Source organism: Coturnix japonica, chromosome 3 (assembly GCF_054131305.1).
Source record: "Coturnix japonica strain WE chromosome 3, WE-NBRP24, whole genome shotgun sequence".
Taxonomy (NCBI): Eukaryota; Metazoa; Chordata; class Aves; order Galliformes; family Phasianidae; genus Coturnix; species Coturnix japonica.
Genome location: NC_140665.1, coordinates 6,250,642 through 6,268,531, shown reverse-complemented (window position 1 = coordinate 6,268,531; position 17,890 = coordinate 6,250,642). Strand labels below are relative to the sequence as shown.

The window sequence follows — 17,890 nt, the reverse complement described above, 5'->3', positions numbered from 1 at the left end:
TCTAATTTACTCTGATCACTTAAACTTCAGGTGCTTTGGCCAGGTTTGGTTTATCTCCTGGACGGCTTTTTGAAGAATGACTCAATCAGCAGAAACCAGACAGAGGTATGTTGGAAAACTCCAGTCTTGCAAATAGCAGAGGCAGAAGAGATAGCAGGGAGCAGAAAACATTTAGCAGCCTGATATCAATCAGCGTAATCCCAATGTTGTTAACAATTAGGGCACATTTCCTTTGTCCTGGGTAAAGTCCTTTGAGAATTCCTCTATACCTCTTTGTTCCTTATCTTTTATTATTGTTTTTCTCAAGTATTTTTTCCAAGCCGTGTTTGGTTAAAGCCCAATTTATTGTCTCAGCTAACAAGGCTGTTAATCATGTTTACATCCAAGATGCACCATCAGCATTCTGCTAAAAGCGCAGGCATATCTGTATCAGAGAAAAGTGCCAGCATTAGTCATGCTGGGTGTTTTATTGCAGCAGCCCTGTCGTTCATTCGCTGTTGGCAAATCTCTCATAGCCAACCTGAGAATATCTGATTTTTTTTTTTGGATTGGAGAGGCCTTGAAATAATGGAAGTTTCATCTTTTGTAATGTGCGTGTTTAATGTAATGTGTCTTATTATCAAGTTTGTTCAAGGCTCATCCTAAAAGCAGGTAATGTTTCTTTAATGCACTAGTTCTTTTCAAGGCTAGTTCTTCAGCTTTACTGCCACGTTTATGACACATCTAATGTTCACCTTCAATGACCTGTGTTCAGTTCATAGCATTTGCTTTTGTCAACACTGTCTGTGATTTCATGGTGGGACTCTTTCCTTCCTGCCTGCTGTATATTGTTTGTTACCATTATGTAGTGGCAAATTAATTAAAACAGGTTTGTTTTCAGTCTAGAGAAGTGAAGACTGTCTCAGGGATACAAGCTGAAAGTGATTGATGGTGAGATACACAGTGCAGCCAGAGCACTTGTGGAGAATGGCCAGATAATTTAGGGTAGTGCATTAAATGTAAGTTCACACAATACAGTATGTAGGTTGATCCAAAAGTAATGCCTCCTATTTATCGCGTGTGTGCGATTGATATATATGGGGTACTGCACTAAAGCACTGACCTAGGAATTTCTTCATTACCAAACCTCCTCATGAATGCCTCTCCTGACTTTCCTCCCATTTCCCACAAGAGTAATGTGCAAACAAAATAGCAGACCTCCTCGCTTCTGTTTTAATCCTTTTCCTTTGTTATCTCTTATGTCTGTTTGCAGTATTTTCACGTGTTCTGGTGCTGAACTCCTTAGAGAGGGATGGAATTTTCACAAGTTCCATTGTATTCATTATTAGATCACTCACCGAACAGATTATCCTGCATTTGCAACAGCGGATCTGCAGGATTAAGCAGTCAGAATGAGAAAAGCAGCTCCTTTATTTCTGCTGGTGTCATAATGCATCTGCTACTCCTGTGTTTAATTTAGAGGACTTGGGAAGTACCAGTTGTAGGTGTTTCAGTTCTCTGTCTGTAAGATCAGTGTAGGAACAGCCTGAGAGAATGGCTGAATTTGGTATTCTGCAATCAGTGGTGCTTGAGATGATGTCTGAAGATGTACATACTCAGAAATCTGTGCATCAAGAGAAATACACGTCTCTATATTATGTATACAGCAGATCAATGGGGTCTAAAATAAACCTTACAGCAGCAGATCATAAGATGCTGTTTACTGGTAGAGGAACAGGAGATAGTTTAGCTATAAGGTAGTCACCTTATAAAACGATGCAGATGGGATTCATCAGACAAGAGATGACATGGTTACAGGCGTTCTTCAAATCTAAAAGCAACATCTTGCATTATGGAAAAATACAGATGAGGAAACTAAGTTTCATTTTGATGCTAATGCCATAATGGCTGGTTGCCTTAAGATTGCTGTAACGTGCTGCCTGTGGTTATGAGTAATAATTGTTAGTTAACAATTTAAATAGTCCAGTAATATTTTAAGCTCGTGTAGACTAATATTGAGATGGATGCTTGCTGTGTGAGGGTAATGCTCCTGTACATGTACCCCCCAACATGAAGCAGCAGCAGCATTCTGAAGGAAAGCACCACGTTTCCAATGTCCTCACTGCGCTCTGGGAGGTGCCAGGCAGCAGGTGTCAGCACTGTTTCAGCTACGCACAGGTTCACTGCAAGCATGGGTCAAGGTAACCAGTGTCAAACACAGGTTTGCTGTGAGCTATGCTGTCAGCAAACTGAGCGTCTAAGTGCTTAGACAGCGGCTGGCACTTGCTGTAAAATAGCTTCCCCAGGGGGCAGATGGATAGAATACATGAGATAATCTGTATATTGTCTTCGCTCTGACACGCTCCCAAAGCACTGAAGGAAAGACTGCTTCTGAAAATAGCCATTTAATTAGCTTTTGTTGTCTTGCGAATTGGACAGAGGTGTTGCTGTCAGGAAGATATAGTTATCTCTCAGGGTTTTTAAGCCAGGAAGTTAATGGAACAAGTAAGGCTGCTGTGCTGAAGGTGGGAAGCAAGGGCGCTGATATCAGAATGGAGCAGGTAGGGTTAAGAACCGTGTTAGGAAATCTCTGTCACATTTTGGAACCGTGGAATTTTGTGGTGTAGTTTGAAGCTGGGACTAAGTGACTGCACATCTTACTTGTGAAAATGAGGCAAGTCCTGTATGAGGAGCTTTTCTGCAGGCACGTGCCTTCAGGATAGACTGCGCACTGAATGCCAGGTGAGTGGCTATGCACACAGAAAAGGAAGCATGGTTATTTTTCTTGTCAATATCCAGTAAGAAAAGGTTGGGAGAACACTTTTATCCCCCCTCAGCCCCTGCCTTCTCCCTGCAGGTTGCACCGTATTCCCAAAGTCTGTGAATTCCTGGCACTGGTGCAGTGGCACTCTCTTCTTCCTGCAAGCTTGGCAGTGTGGTGTGTAAGCAATGCAGCTGAATTGTGATTTGAGCCGATCTATTGCTATATAAAGGGGCGGGCCACGTTGCTCCTTCCTTTTCTGTCACTGCTGCTGCAGAAGCACCAACCGAAAGCAGCTGGCACGCCTCCTCATTGGCCCTTATATAATATGGGGTTTCACAGGGTGCTGATGTAGAACTCAAGGCATTCTTGAGACAGACTCACATTGCTTGTCCTGTTGCTGGTGCTCTTTTCCCTGCCGGGTTAGGGCTGCTCTTGGAGGGGTGACCTGTGGGGTGAATTTTGGAAGGTGTGCAGGATGGCTCCAGCTGAGACAGGGGATGAGCTTGTTTTCTTTGTGAATGGCAAAAAGGTAAGGAAGATTCCAGCTTTCTGCTTGGTTTGCTCCTGGGCTGTGCCTGATTACCTTTTATTTTCTAGTTGGCTTTTCTACCTCAGAAGTTTTCTAAGACCAGCATAAACACCTTGGTGGCTTTTAGATATCAAGTTGTGAGGACTATTTATTGCTTTGCTGAGTGGTTTTTCTCTCCTCTTTGACCTTAGTTCGAGGATCATTCAGAGAGCAGCATCTCCTTGTAACCTTCATTTTACCTTTGAAATTTGTTGGCAATTACTTTTAAACAAAAGGTGCAGTGGCTTTAGTGTAGGCATTTCTAATGGAAGTACTTTCAGTAATTACAACAGAACTGGAAAAAGTAATTGGGATGAGAGTACGCCTGTAATTCCTATGCTCAGTAAGAAATTCTGATGTCTGTTTTCTAAAAGAGATGCAAGTAAAATACTCATTCAATTCCCATTTTAGAAGCTGGCAAACTCTTCTCGATCTAAACCCCATTGACTGACACTCTGGGAAGCACTGTAAGTCACCCACATAACCTACTGATGGCAACCAAAGGAGCGCTGGTGTCTACAGGAGGTGGCTGCCCTCTGGGCACCTTAGGGCAGTTTCTCCCAGGACACCTTTCTGAATTAGCTTTCAGTCCCGTAGGGGGTGACACAGTATTCTTATTTGGTTAAAAAGCTGTACCCCACCTCCCTTCAGACCGGCACAGCATTCCTATCCATTTTTGCTTCTGTTGATCTTTCCTGCTAATTTAATCACATGTAAACGGGGCTAAGATTGTTGCTACAATTAGGGGTGTTTTAGTTATGAATATGGGTCCCAGTATAGACTGGAATTTGAACTTTCCAATGTACTGGGGCATTCAATGTTTAAAGTTCCCTAAGTATCCAACTACTGGCTGAAGAATGAAGCGTGCATAGTATGGATTATAGTTTCATTGGAGGGGTCTTGCATGTAACACTGATGTAGAAGCCAACCCTGGTTCTGAACTTTTGTAAAGAAGGGGACTTCTTTACTTTGATTGCACAGTTCAGCATGGCTCATGTGTCAGTGTTACCTGGCCTTGGCAGTCCTTGGTTAGGGAGACAGCAGGGACCAGTGGTGCTACCAAGCCTGTGTTGTGCTCCTCCCTCAGCCTCCAGTGGCATTCATTTTCCATTCCCTTCTTTGTTGTGCTGCCAAAGTGGCTTGAGCTACACCTCCAGCAAGTGCAAGTCCGAGTGGAAGAACTGAACTTAACTTGGCTATCCAATTGTGTCAACAGAGATTTTGTAATGAAAGAGGTGGTGGGAAGTCCATGGGGGATGATGCAGAAACAACAGGTAGCAAGTCAGGGTATGTCTCCATCTGATTCCTAACTGTGTGCTCTATTCAGTTTGCTGGAAAGAGTGTGATAGCATGGCCAGTGGGAAAGGTCCCTGTTTTATGAATCTGTGGCAGCTTGGCGTTGTTAATGGGCTGCTGATATTCTGTAATGGCACAAAACAGCATGATAAGAGGCAGTTGATAAGATAGGCACTTTCATGGTAGCTAATTCTACTTTCACATTAACCCGGTCTGTAATATAATATCAAGAAAAGTCTCCTCAGAGCAGCTGAGCATACTTCACATTCAGGGTTGTTTATTTTAAACACCTGTTTACTTCACTGAGAGTAATGACTGCACACAGCTAATGCAAAGTTGGTGCCTGGAATATCATGGAAAACGGCACACGAAGAGTGGGGTCAGAAGTGAATGGTCTTGAATGTCTCTTTTAACCCAAGTCATTCTGTTATTCTAGGTGTACATAATATGAATAGCAGCAGTACTGTTTTCCTCAACTGGCAAGTCTGTCTCATGCAAGTTGCATGCAATTTTAGTTCAAACACGCTCTGTATTTGTATTTTTAATCTGACTATTAAGTGAAGGTCTTTGTAGGAATCCACATTAAAGCTCTTCCAAAGCCTTTGTACATATGATCGCGGCTGGAACCAGCCAAAATTTGGGATTTTTGAGCTTTGTGACCCTCTGAACCTCACATAAATAGTGAATTACAATTTTCAGTGAGTTGGTTTAAAGCAGAATAAAACATTCTCATGACCAGTAGACTCACATCACGTGGCTATACTCAGATTATTCATTTCTGCTTTCATCTTTTTCCCTAGTAAATGAATTTGAAACCTCTAACTGACTTCAGGAATGCCCGTTCACAGACTACAAGGTCCTCAGGGACCTTTACAGCTGACCAGCCTGACCCGCTGTTAAAACCTTTCACCTTCTGTTTTTGCCTCTAACAGAGAAGCTGTTCAGAAAGAAGTCTGTTTTCTTATTTACAGGCAGTAGCTGATGGAAAGCTTAGCTTGCTTTTGGTTAACTGAGAAAATTCAGAGTCTTTTCCTATTTGTTCTTTTCCTTACCTTGCTCAACTACTGATATTGGAAGGCTAGTTTAGATGTTTTATGCTCTAATGACAAAGTGACCTGAACTGTTGCTGTTCTCTGTTGCTGTGTGTCCTTAGATCTCCATAGGGAAGGAGCAGAGGACAGGAAGCTCAGCTGCCTCTCTGTGCATCCCCCCTCATCTGGTGGGACTGAGACACTTTCAAATGAGAACTGTTTACTGATATCCAAATTTTGTACATGAAATCATGGGGAGATGAGCTCAACACCTCTCTGGAAAAATCTACAGAATGCAAGAGTGTGGAGTAGAAAATAGGCGTATAGTGCAAACACAGCAATGCAGTGTGAGTTTATTAGAGGTCATTTGGATATCAGTGCCCTCTTGAAGATTTCCTAACGTTAAACAAATTGGCATTTGATTAAAATTTAAGCTGCCGTATGCAGCAACATCCACAATTTCAGATCTGTCAAGATGCAGCCCTCAGTATGATTTGTTTTGCTAAGGTGGGGTTTGGTTCAAAAGGCAACAATAACAGAGCAAACCAGCAGCTTAGCAAAGAAGAAATCTTTCTTTAATAGCAGGATCCAAACAAGCTGGTCCTAATCTTGCTGAAGACAATGGGTATAATTCAGCTTCCTTCTGCACAGGGACACTGAGGGAGGTGAGCAAGAACTGTCTTGATGGATTAGATACTGAGCTATGAATCATATTGTTCTGGGCATCAGACGAGAGAGTCTGCTGTCCTCACCCATCAGGTTTTAAAATATTTTAAGAACAAATCACAGCAGGAGAGTGTAACAAACCGCTGGAGAAACGACATGCTGAAGGACAGAACTTGCATCAATGGCAATGAACAAAAAGTCAGGAGAAGTATAAAGTCTTACTGTGTGATCTACGAGAGACACCCACAAAGAAACATTGCCCCAGCAGGAGTGTGAGTGCAAAGAAATTGCTCCATGCTCTCATGTGTGAGATTTAGTCTAATCCTGAACGTCCTCTGAACTCTTACACCTGAACTCTCTCTGATCCCAAGTCTCTGCCAGCTCCAGTGGAAGGATGTGAGCTGGCTGAGGCATAAAACTGGGCTCTTAGTTGGAATGGGATATGAGTGTGGATTATTGTGATGTTTTTCTGCATAGTGGAAGCCACTTTTTTATAAAGTTGGGCAAAGATTTGGCTCTGATGGGACTTAGCAATTACTTAAGTACTTTACTAGAAGTGTGTGTGGCTGAGTGGTGAAGTGATTTGCTGAATGAAGACTTAGGCTTATTCAGTTTCTTATTGAAACCTTCCTGACAAGGAGCCATTTGGCCAAAACCTTCTATTGCTCGTTTGGAGTACGTAATGCAGTGCTTTTGGAAACTTTCAATAAACATTTGAGATGTATTTATTAGAACTAACCATAGGATAGTATAATATCCTTTAACCATCCGGAAGACTGTTCTGAAGCTTTTTCACCATGCCTGGCTATCTTGGGTACTTGTTGGAAAGAGATTTGCTATGTCATTATGGAGCCCTGGGGAAGATGCTCAGCTGATGGTAGGGATGTGAGTTGCTGGGGAAGGCTCTTGATCTCTGAAAGGCCTATGAAAGGCCTGTTATCCCTGGGAAACCAGTAGCCACAGCTTTTCTTTTGGAGTTTTCTTTGCCTGCTTAACAGACTACTGCAGAAGGGCCTATGTGCTTACTCTAAGTCCATAGCCAAGAGCAGGACAAATACATACTCTTACTGTATGTACCAGAGAGATGGGAATGGGGATCACCCTGCTTTGAATAGAAGCAACATGAGTGCTGGATGGTTTAGAGTGAGACATCCCTGAGCTTGAAGAATGGACTCTGTTTCCTTGTAGATTATCCCCAGTGCAGGAGTAAGATTATTTTTTCTTAAGGAAGACAAATACCAACCAAAAATAAACCCCTAACACTTGTGTTCTGTAGCAGCAGACTTTATCTGATGGTTGTAAAAATGTGGACTCAAATAGGACGTATGAACCTTGTCTCTTGAGAATAACCCTGTCATGTGTCAAAGGCATTAAAGGGAAGCAGTACAGAGGGTGTGAAGGTGTTTTATCAGCAAGAAAAATGGCTTACACAAGTGGCCTCTGTATTGATTTGCCCTTCAAAACCAGGAAAGGTTAATTTATGTGTAATGTCTTTGCCAACATGAGATTTAGCTTAAAAAGCAGTAACTATTTTTCTTAGGATTTGCACAGTTTAAGAGCCAAGAATACATGATTATGTTCTGGCACCTGACACGCTATTAATAACAATAAAAGAGGAAGACAAGCTTTGCTGCCATTTGGAGGCAAGAGCAGACTTTGGCTTCTGGCCATGGGGTAGAGGTCCAAGTAAAATCTAATTTTATATCTAATCGTGAACTGCTAATATTTTTCTCGCTAATGGATGGAGCTGGCTGAAAATCTGTTGTATTATAATTTTACATTCCTGCATTTAGGATAGTTACCAGTGTAACACCGGTTGATTTCACATTATCAGGGGTGGTATTTGCTATTTCACCTGTAGCACTGTTAGTCCTGTTATGGTTTCTACTGGTTGGTTCTGCAGAGTCTCTTTCCAATGATGATAGGCATGTTGTGGAGATGTCAAGAACTCAACACTCGAGTCCAAAACAATTCATTCTTTCTCTGCTCACCAATTATTCTGGTTGCTATTCTTGGTGAGGCTGCAGAAAGACCAAACTTGTTCACTTGTGTCAGTGTTATAAAGTTTTCTGTCTGTAAAAGTACCTTTTCCTTCTTGCAGGTGGTGGAAAAAGATGTGGACCCAGAAACAACTCTGCTGACCTATCTTAGAAGAAAACGTATCCAATGTCATAAGAAAGGACAGAAATCTTTGCCTGTGGCATTTCATCATTGTTTACTGTACTGGATAGAGTGGTGCTCCTCATGGTCTGGTGTTATTTCTTGCTGGGAAAGATTACAGCAAATATTCTGAGATTAGAGAACAGAAAAATTTAAATCATATACTTCACACAAACTTGGAATTAGTTATTAATACTACAAACGGAGATCTCAGAATTGCTATTAGAATATTGCAGATAAAAATATAGGGATGACTGTATAATTGAAGGAAATTTAGCTCTGTTTCATGAATATTGTTAAAAATTTTCTGTCCAAAACATTAGAGCTACTTGAGCTGCTGTCTGTTTTGTTCAGTAATTTGGATGTTACTGGACAAATAATAACCAATAATTTGATTATCCTATGATGTGCTTATCATAGGCAAGGTTAGAATGATCCATAGGTGTACACTTAGAGGCAAGAGTTTCTGTTGCATACTGTGGGTGTATTTCTGGATGCAAAAGGTCATGTTTGATTCCTGCGTGAAGCTGGTGATATGTGAGTCAGATTTGCTTCAGGAGCTGGGCAGACATCACTGTGATGACCAGGCTGCCTCTACTAGATCTAGTTCAGTAAGTTGTGTCACTTCATGCTTAATGAGATTTTGTCTCAACTATCTGGGAGTGGACATATTACAGATCCTTCATGTCTGTATGGTGTACTCCTTCAAAAGAACTGTGCATACTTATTTCATCTTTGCTTCTGTGTTTTAGTTGTCTGGAATTTGAGATAGGTACAAAGATATAAATCATTCATCTCCTTGGGATTACAAGGAGAGCTATAGCAGCCCTATTTTGTCTGTCTGTATCTTGGGTTGATCAAGGTCAAGAGGGAAAATAGTGGCTTTGTGTTGTATTGGTCTTTTGTGCCAATGTATGCTTCTCACTTCTAGACCTTTTATGCCTAAAGTTATTAACAATGAATGCAAATAGCTTCAAAGGAGATAACTGGGAATCTCGAAAATGTTCTGGGATGTTGATCTCTAAGATTACATGAGACCTTGCCTGTATTAAGTTAATTTATTAAGAAGGAAAAATATGAGTGCTTTGTTTCCAGCAAGAAATTGTTGCTAAGACTTGATTGACAACTGCTGAAGAGGGCTTTTGCCAATGTTCTTCATGTTTTCCTTGATTCCTGTACTCTCAGTGGGCCTATGTGGAACCAAACTGGGCTGTGGGGAAGGTGGATGTGGCGCTTGCACTGTTATGATATCCAAGTATGATCCCTTCCAGAAGAAAATCCTGTATCCTTTGCAATCTGAACCCTTCAACATAGGGTGAAGCAAAATGTTCTGTAGCTTAACATGCAGTGATGGCATTTAACTTTTTAGGTCAAATCCTCTTGTGCATAATCAGTTTAAAATTCAAGTGAAGTTGTTAAGAACCTTGTCTGAGTAGGTGCTGTAGGATTTGACTTGCAATGCATGCATTGTATCTATTGAAGCTCACCTGCTGTGTCTGCTGCCATGGGTTCTGAGTACTTTCCAGCCCTCCTGGTTCACCTTTTCCTCTGCTGAGCAGCACTGTTGAATGAAAAGGCCTTAATTTATCATTTTAGCCACCATACTGCCAATGCTTGCCTCTTCCCTATCTGTGCTCTGCATCATGTAGCTGTAACTACCGTCGAAGGCATAGGAAACACAAAGTCCAGGTTGCATCCAGCCCAGGTAAGCTATTAACACCATTAACTTGAATCCTGTATTCACATGTTTGTTTTACGTTTGAAGATATTCTAGAGTATTGAGACCTTCATTATAATGCTAAAAGAAAGAGATTTTTCTGCATGTATTTGCAGGAATGGCTAGAATGCCAGTAAGTTAACTGGTGTTATCTTGGCCAAAATGTTAACAGTTTTGTTCTGGGGCTGTGGGGCCCCATCCTGCATCAGAAACTAGGAAAAATGACATTGTGCTGGAAACCTGTATACTGAAAGCTGACAGCTGAAAAGCCAAGAAATCTGAGTTAGGTTATGGCTCTGTTATGGCCTTCCAAGGATGACCTTGGTTTCTCCTCTTGTGTAGCTAGGAATCCAAAGTGGTAGGAAGGAGTGACTGGAATGTGAGGACTTGCTCCTCCGACAAAGTGTTGTATTGCACTTTGTACGGAACTGGACTTCAGCACTGCTGCAAATACGCTCCTTTACAGGAAACTAATTCGCTTCAGTCTGTACAGTGGGTAGAACTTCTGCCAACATCAATCTGAGAGAGTAAACAACAAGGAGAAAAATAAGACAGGCATGCATGTATGAATGACAGCTCATCTGACCTTTGCTTGCTACTTCCCCTACCTCCTCTGACAACTCTAACCAGCTAAGCTTTGAAATTCAGACTCAGGTCTGTACAGGTACCTTTCTAGCATGGCAGATCTGAAGAGCTCCTGTCTTATTGGAGGCTTCTGGTTATTTTCAAGTACTCTGGGAGTCTGACGCCTTGATGCAAGCTTTTCAGTATGCTCTCTCTTTTGAAGTCTTCTTCACAGACTATACGACACATCTTATTGAAGAATATTTGCTGGTTGTTTCAGCTCTTGTGATGAGATTTTTTCTGTTTTTTAAATAGAAATGTTGCAGAAAAAGAAATCAGCACAACCGTGAAGTCACTTTGACATCACGAGCTGATGGTTGCTGTTACTTTTCAGGAGAGAATTGCAAAAAGTCATGGGTCCCAATGTGGCTTCTGCACTCCAGGCATTGTTATGTCCATGTACACTTTGCTTCGAAACAAACCCAAACCCAAAATGGAGGACATAGAAGACGCTTTCCAAGGTAATACCCACATTGTGTGAAGGTGCAACCTATGCTATTTTCCTGTTTTCCTAAGTAAGACAGGAGTACAACTTTGTTTGATATATTTCATTAAAGACAGACGGGGATTTTAAGTTTTTCCATTGGGAGACTTATCAGGTGATATAAAGTGAACAAAAATGGCCTATGAAAATCCCACAGAAACTCTTTGTTGCCCTGAAGCAGTGATAATGGTCTCATTCTCTGATCAGGTCTTTACTGCTCTTAACAAGACAAATTATGTTGTTAGTGCTTCCAGGGCTTACAAGAGCCTCCACATCTTTTGATGGGGCAATTCATCTTGGGCACAAGAGCATGCAGAGTGACAGCATCTGGGACAGATGCCAGGACTAAGACATGGTGGAGTAGGGCAGAATCCAAGTGTTGAAATTATCTGAGAGGGTGCTCTTGCTTCTGAGGTTAGAGCTGTTATGAGGCCTCTGGCTGCAGCCTGAGAGGAAGTCAGATGCAAAGGAAAGCAATCTCGTTGCAATTCAGGAGGCACTAGAGAGTTGATTTGCTGATTAGACTTGCACAATTGAGATAAATGGATACTGAATAGGGCAGAATATTTCTTTCTAAATTAATTTCACTTGAAGGCTTTGGTGAAAAAGGATATTAAGATTTCATAAATAATTTTGGAACAACGTTCTTCCTCCCAGTATTTTTGTTATCCTAATCTAGATTTGACAAGCTACAGTGAAGGACAGCATAATTTTCTAACAGAATTATTATTTAGCTAAATGATGCTAATTTTTATTCTTTGTCTCTTGGTTACACAGGGAACTTGTGTCGGTGTACAGGATACAGACCCATTCTGGAGGGATACAGGACTTTTGCTGTAGTAAGTGGCTTAAGACAATGTTAAAAACATTCTGGAAGAGTGACTGGCTTTCTCTTTTATTGACATACAGCATGAACAGAAATGGGTTAGAGGAAAATAATACACGTGCTGCAACCCAGCTTCGACTTTTGAACCCTTTGTATGTGTTTATGCATTGAAAAGCCAAAATCATTTACTCACTCTAGTTAGGAGTAAAGAGTTTTTGTAAGATAATTAGCCACTCGTGAAGCTATGCTGCTGTTAAATATCAAAAGTAAAGACAGTTTAGAATGCAACCTGTTAATGCCATTTCATTATCCAAAAATACAGTCAACAAGAGAAAGCAAGCAGCAGTGAGTTTCATTAGAAGTGGTTTGTAAGTGCAGTTGATATAGTTTACTTGGATTTCAGCAGTGTCTCACCAAGGGCTTTTAAAGAGAATAAGCAGCCATGGGGTAAGCTCAGTGTGCTGATGAGAAACTGGTGAAAAGGCAGGAAATGGCAGGTAGGAGGTGGTGTGTTTTTGCAATGGAAGAAGGTCACTGATGGAATGGGGCTGCTATGAAGTCCCAGCTTGCTGTGGAAATAAAGCTGTTGAAATATCCCTGAATAAGCTTGGAAAAAGAGAGCACAGTGGTCTAAGAAGATAAGTTCACTGATGATGCCAAGTTAGTTTGGGTGGAGGTTGCAGAGAGATTCTGAGCAATTTCAGGAAGACTTTATAACCCTAAGACTGGTGAATAGAATGAGATACAAAGTTCATGGTAAAAAAATACAAAGCAATCAGCGGAGTCAGAGGTAGTCTTTGTTTCACATGCAAAATATGAGCTGATGAGCAGATTGTTATTGTGCAGCAAGATGATCTTGGAGGTGTGGTAGATCCATAGAAGCATGACCACCAGTGAGTACTCAAAACAAAGAGTAGGGAACAAAACAGTAGACAGTGTTATGCCATTTTATCATAGCTCACCAACACCTGGGTACTGTGTGCCATACTGATTCTCTTGTCTCTAGTAAAGTATAGCAGAAACTAAAAAAGGAATTATCAGAGATGTGGAATAAGGATCACAGCTATGATTACCTGGCTTCCATGCTAAGCAATATCGGGCTAACTGTGATTCCAGCTTGGAAGAGAGATGTCAGGAGGGAAGTGGGGAGAGGGAACTCTCTCAGAAGGGAATAAATTCTGCTTCATTTTCTGGGAACATGGCCCTTTTTCTCAGAACAGTTTTTTGTCCCCACAGGACTCGAACTGCTGTGGCAGAGTAGCCAATGGCACTGGATGCTGTCTTAGTAAAGGAGAAAACAGCATGGTAAGCTGAACTTCAACAGCCATAACCTCAGTTTGCAATGTAGTACTGATAGAGCTGATCACATTTTATGTAACAGTTGAGGTACAAATGGTAGAGATTGAAGAGAAGGAATTAGAGCATGACATAATAGAAGTATAAACTGAACTTAGGAAGGAGAGACTATAACGAAACATTCTGAAGATTCCAAGAAATTCTTGTGGATTCCTTGTTAGGAAACATCCAGATCTGTGTGGAATATTCCAGCAATTAACGACTGCTTGGTGTTATTTTATCAAAATTATTAAAGAAAGCATGTTACTGAAAATTTGAGGGACCCGAAGTTTGGTAAGAGGGAATTAATATATCCTGTGTAAGTCTGAGTTTTCTAGTTTGGCCCAGTCAAGCTGAGGTATGTTTGTTTCTTCTTCAGAATGGGGGTTGCTGTGGAGGAAAAGCCAATGGCCCAGGCTGCTGCATGAATGAAAAAGAGAACGTGGTAGGGTACTCCTCAACTATTTTATCCTCTATTCTGAGTGTTTGTGAATCTAACTTTGCTCTACTCTGTTCCAAAGCCCAGTGCTTTTCATCTGAATGTATGCAAAGGAGTTTGAACTAATTTAGCTTTCATGCCCCTCTCACCTCCTAAAATGTACCTTTGTCATTTAGCACACTAACGTGAATGTGATGACACTTTTGATTGGCAGAAACCTGTGAGTGTGTTCAGGTTTCTGGCCTGACATGATGATCAGAAAAAGTCTGATTTGGAAAACCTGGGACACTGGATTAGATTGTATCTTTTCACTGTTTGTCGTTGTTTGCTCCATGAAACAGTAAGAGGCATTGGACTGAAGAAAGAAATGAGTTAAAGACATATGTGTATAGCTTTCTCTTCTGCTTCTCCTCCAGCTATTTGCATTTTCTCTTTCAGACAATGATGTCCTCCAGCCTGTTTGATTCTTCCGAGTTCCAGCCACTGGACCCTACGCAGGAACCAATCTTCCCACCAGAGTTAATGGTAATTTACTTTAAAAAGTGATAGTATGTGGTTCACTGGCTTCATTTTTCCACACAGGGTTTGAATGTTGCCAGTGCTCAATGTCCTGATGGAATAGTAGCTCCAAAGATGGCTGATGTTGCAATGAAGCAGCATGGACATAAATACTTCCCTCTTTATAAAAGACCCTTGCCAGTCAGGATGGCTTAAGTGTTATGCAGGCTAAGAATGTGCCCCAACTGGCTGCACTTTGTATTGTCACCGTGTGTATCTGCTCTTGGGTTGCCTTCCTTTTTGGCCACTATCCAGAGAGGGAACAGCTACTGACGTGGATTTTACTTTACTAGCTCATATGTATATCTCTGCTGTAAAAACAGCTGTCTGAGATCCATTTACAGTGCAGAAAGAGAAGAATTATAGGAAATAACTGAATGTATGTCTGAACTAGATAACTTCCTGAGGATGGTGAACTGCCAGCCACATGTGGATGCCATGGGTGCCCATCAGTCACTTGGCAGGATTCTTGGCTTCATGTAGGGCCTGAACTCCTTCTGCATTCCCTTTCTGCAGACTCAGAGAAACAAGGAGCAGAAGCAGGTGTGTTTCAAAGGTGAACGTGTGATGTGGATTCAGCCTGCAACTCTCCAGGAGCTGGTGGCACTCAAATCCCAATATCCCAATGCCAAGCTTGTTGTAGGGAACACAGAAGTGGGTAAGAAGAAAAGCTAGTCCAAAAAGAACAAAAGTAGATTACTGTCTTTTTTTGTTGTTGTTGTTCTGTGGGGTTTTGAGACGTAGGAGTGACATGATATGACTTACCTTTTTACTGAAAGCAATTCAGTTGTGAAATCCACAGTCTGAAATATTTCCAGGAAGTAAACTCTCATGCCTTGAGATCTTGTGTGTTTTCCCCCAGCGTGTATAGCTCTGCAAACATGAAAGGTGTGAAAGAGCATTAAAACATGCTGAGTGAATCTATTATTCTAAGCATTTCAGGAGACAATTCCTCAGTGTGGTCTCATTGTATTAATTTTTCTTTCCCTAAGGATTATGTACAGCAATAGCCAGGTCACACGGGTACTAAATAGCTTAAAACTGCCCTGTGAATATTCTGGTATTAGTGGGGAGCAGATTTTAGTTTGGAGTCTTTATGACTGTACATGATCTGTATGTTAGATGGTCAATGAACTGACTCGTTTACGGGCCTGCTGCCTTTTCAATGGGCGACAGTCTCTCTGTCACATAAGCACAACTGAAGGAGTCTTGCTTTTCTTTCAGGTATTGAGATGAGGTTAAAGAACATGTTGTATCCAGTGATACTAGCACCAGCGTGGATCCCTGAAATGAATACTGTTCAGCGCACTGAAACGGGTGAGGAAAAGGGGGAGACGATGCCTGCTAAGGGGGTGGGAAGTCCAGTACAAAAAAAAGACTGTTATCTATTTCTGTTCATGCATCTCCCATTCAGGTGATCAAGTGAGAGACATGTATAAATAGTTTAAGAAAGAATTTTCACTGGAAGATATATTAATGTATAGATGGAGATGTACTAAGGGTCATAGTTTAGTGGGGAAATATTGCTGGTAGGCAAATTGTTGGAGCAGATGATCTTGGAGGTCTTTTCCAATGTTGGTGACTATGATTCTCTCTCAGTGTGTATGGTGATGTAAGTATATTGTTTGGCTTGATAATGAATTTCAATCTTTATTAAGATTTTTAAACTAGCATCTGTGGGAAACACTTTGGATTTGACAGTCCAGGTGACTAAGTGAAGCATTTACCTTTGTGATGTAAGCAGGGAAAACTTACAAATTAGAGGTAATGAAGATGGTGTAGTGAATGTGGCCATGCTACAGTGAGGGAAGTGGATGCTGGTAGACTGTCATGTAAGAAGCAGTATCACCATGATTTTAAGGTGAATTTTGTTCTGGGATGTCATGTCTACATGCATTGTATTACAGAATACTCCACTGTGACTGAGCGCCTTCCCCGAATCCTTACTGCCTAATTAAATCCAGTGGCATCTAAGCTTTGTAGACATGGTCACAACTCTCCTGCTGTATGTAGACTTGTGGGAGAAGAAAAATAACACTTCTCATTGGTCTGCAGGGATCACCTTTGGTGCTGCCTGTACTTTAAGCTCAGTAGAAGAGGTGCTGAGAAAAGCGGTGGCAGAGCTTCCCTCTTACAAAACTGAGATTTTCCAGGCTGCCCTCGAACAGCTGCGGTGGTTTGCAGGGCCACAGATCAGGAACGTTGCAGTAAGTGACTGAAGAGAACTGGGGGCTGGGAACTGAGAGCTTAGTCTGAGGAGATGGCCTACCTTATCCAGCACTGGTGTGCCTCGTGCTCCTTGTACAAGGAGAAATTTATTTACTGTGTGAGTGAGTGGTGAAATGCTGGAACAGGCTTTCGGTTGATGCACTTGGTGCCCCAAGGGTGCCAATGGTCAAGAGGGATTTGGAAAATTCTCTTATTAATATGCTTTACCTTTTGGTTAGCCCTGAAGAGATCAGGCTGTTGGGCTTCATCTTTGAAGTTCCCTTTCAATGGAACTCTTACTGTCTGCAAAGCCAACCTGCTTTTATTTTAACTAGATATAATTTTACAATATATTGGACCATGTATTTGTGCTGCTGTTGAAACATTTTGTTTTCTGAATGTTACTGAAAAGTTTCTCTGTGGGTCTTTCCATAATTGCATCTACACCAATTGAATTTTGACAGCACTGGGAATATGTGGCTTGAGCATAAAGTAGTTTTGATGCATTACCCAAAGACTACTGCTAAAATTGTCAAACAAATGTTTGTATCAATGAGGCAACAGCTGTTTTTGTGGATATTATATTTATATATCCCTAATTCATTAACAGCCTAGATTTGCTGAGTAAGCAGAAAGAGCATATCAAAGCAAACTCAAGTGCCGCTAATCCTTGGTGCATTCTGCATGGGATAATATAGGATTGCAAGGTGTTATTGTTAGATGTTGAGAAGTTTTAATATTTTTCTATTTTATTTATTATCCCTTTAGGCTCTTGGTGGGAACATAATGACTGCGAGCCCAATCTCTGACTTAAATCCTGTGCTAATGGCAAGTGGAAGTAAACTGACTCTGATATCAGTGGGTAAGATACTTACATTTCTTCATGGCACTGAGGTAGATGGAATAGTCATTGGTCCTTTCCTATGGATTATTAAGTCAGATCAAAACTTGAAAGAGCACATCAGCAATGCATAGAATATTCTTAGCTTGACTTTTGGGGGCCTTTTCCCTTTCTGATGCTCAAGTCTTTGGGATAGACCAAAGACTGACTTCCCAAAGAATTTTGAACTTCTATGCCAGAATAAATCTGGCACAGTGCACACGCTTACAGAAACTGTAAAGAACTGGTTGACATTGTCTGTTCACAAGAAAAAAAACAAAAAAAGTTGTAAAAATATTTTTGTCACTGCCATGCTTTGATTATTGTGCAGTTTTGAAGTAAAGGCTGAATTTTG

At 41.2% G+C, this 17,890-nt stretch overlaps 1 protein-coding gene across 2 annotated transcripts in view; it reads left to right on the top strand.

Moving 5' to 3' along the window:
- The first annotated feature begins 2,649 nt into the window (after positions 1-2,649).
- The window catches only part of XDH (xanthine dehydrogenase), a 35,886-nt gene continuing 20,645 nt past the window's right edge, over positions 2,650-17,890 (top strand). The window contains exons 1-13 of one of the 2 annotated variants that reach the window (XM_032443286.2): positions 2,650-2,721; positions 8,406-8,463; positions 9,650-9,746; positions 10,061-10,169; positions 11,140-11,266; positions 12,067-12,128; positions 13,352-13,420; positions 13,830-13,895; positions 14,328-14,414; positions 14,964-15,105; positions 15,672-15,764; positions 16,503-16,654; positions 17,424-17,517. In XM_032443286.2, coding sequence (XP_032299177.2) covers positions 2,665-2,721; positions 8,406-8,463; positions 9,650-9,746; positions 10,061-10,169; positions 11,140-11,266; positions 12,067-12,128; positions 13,352-13,420; positions 13,830-13,895; positions 14,328-14,414; positions 14,964-15,105; positions 15,672-15,764; positions 16,503-16,654; positions 17,424-17,517 — 1,213 coding nt within the window. In that variant the 5' untranslated portion in view covers positions 2,650-2,664. Of the gene's footprint in view, positions 2,722-2,993; positions 3,273-8,405; positions 8,464-9,649; positions 9,747-10,060; positions 10,170-11,139; positions 11,267-12,066; positions 12,129-13,351; positions 13,421-13,829; positions 13,896-14,327; positions 14,415-14,963; positions 15,106-15,671; positions 15,765-16,502; positions 16,655-17,423; positions 17,518-17,890 lie in introns of those variants that run through there. The other variant, XM_015856737.3, reaches the window with a different exon arrangement.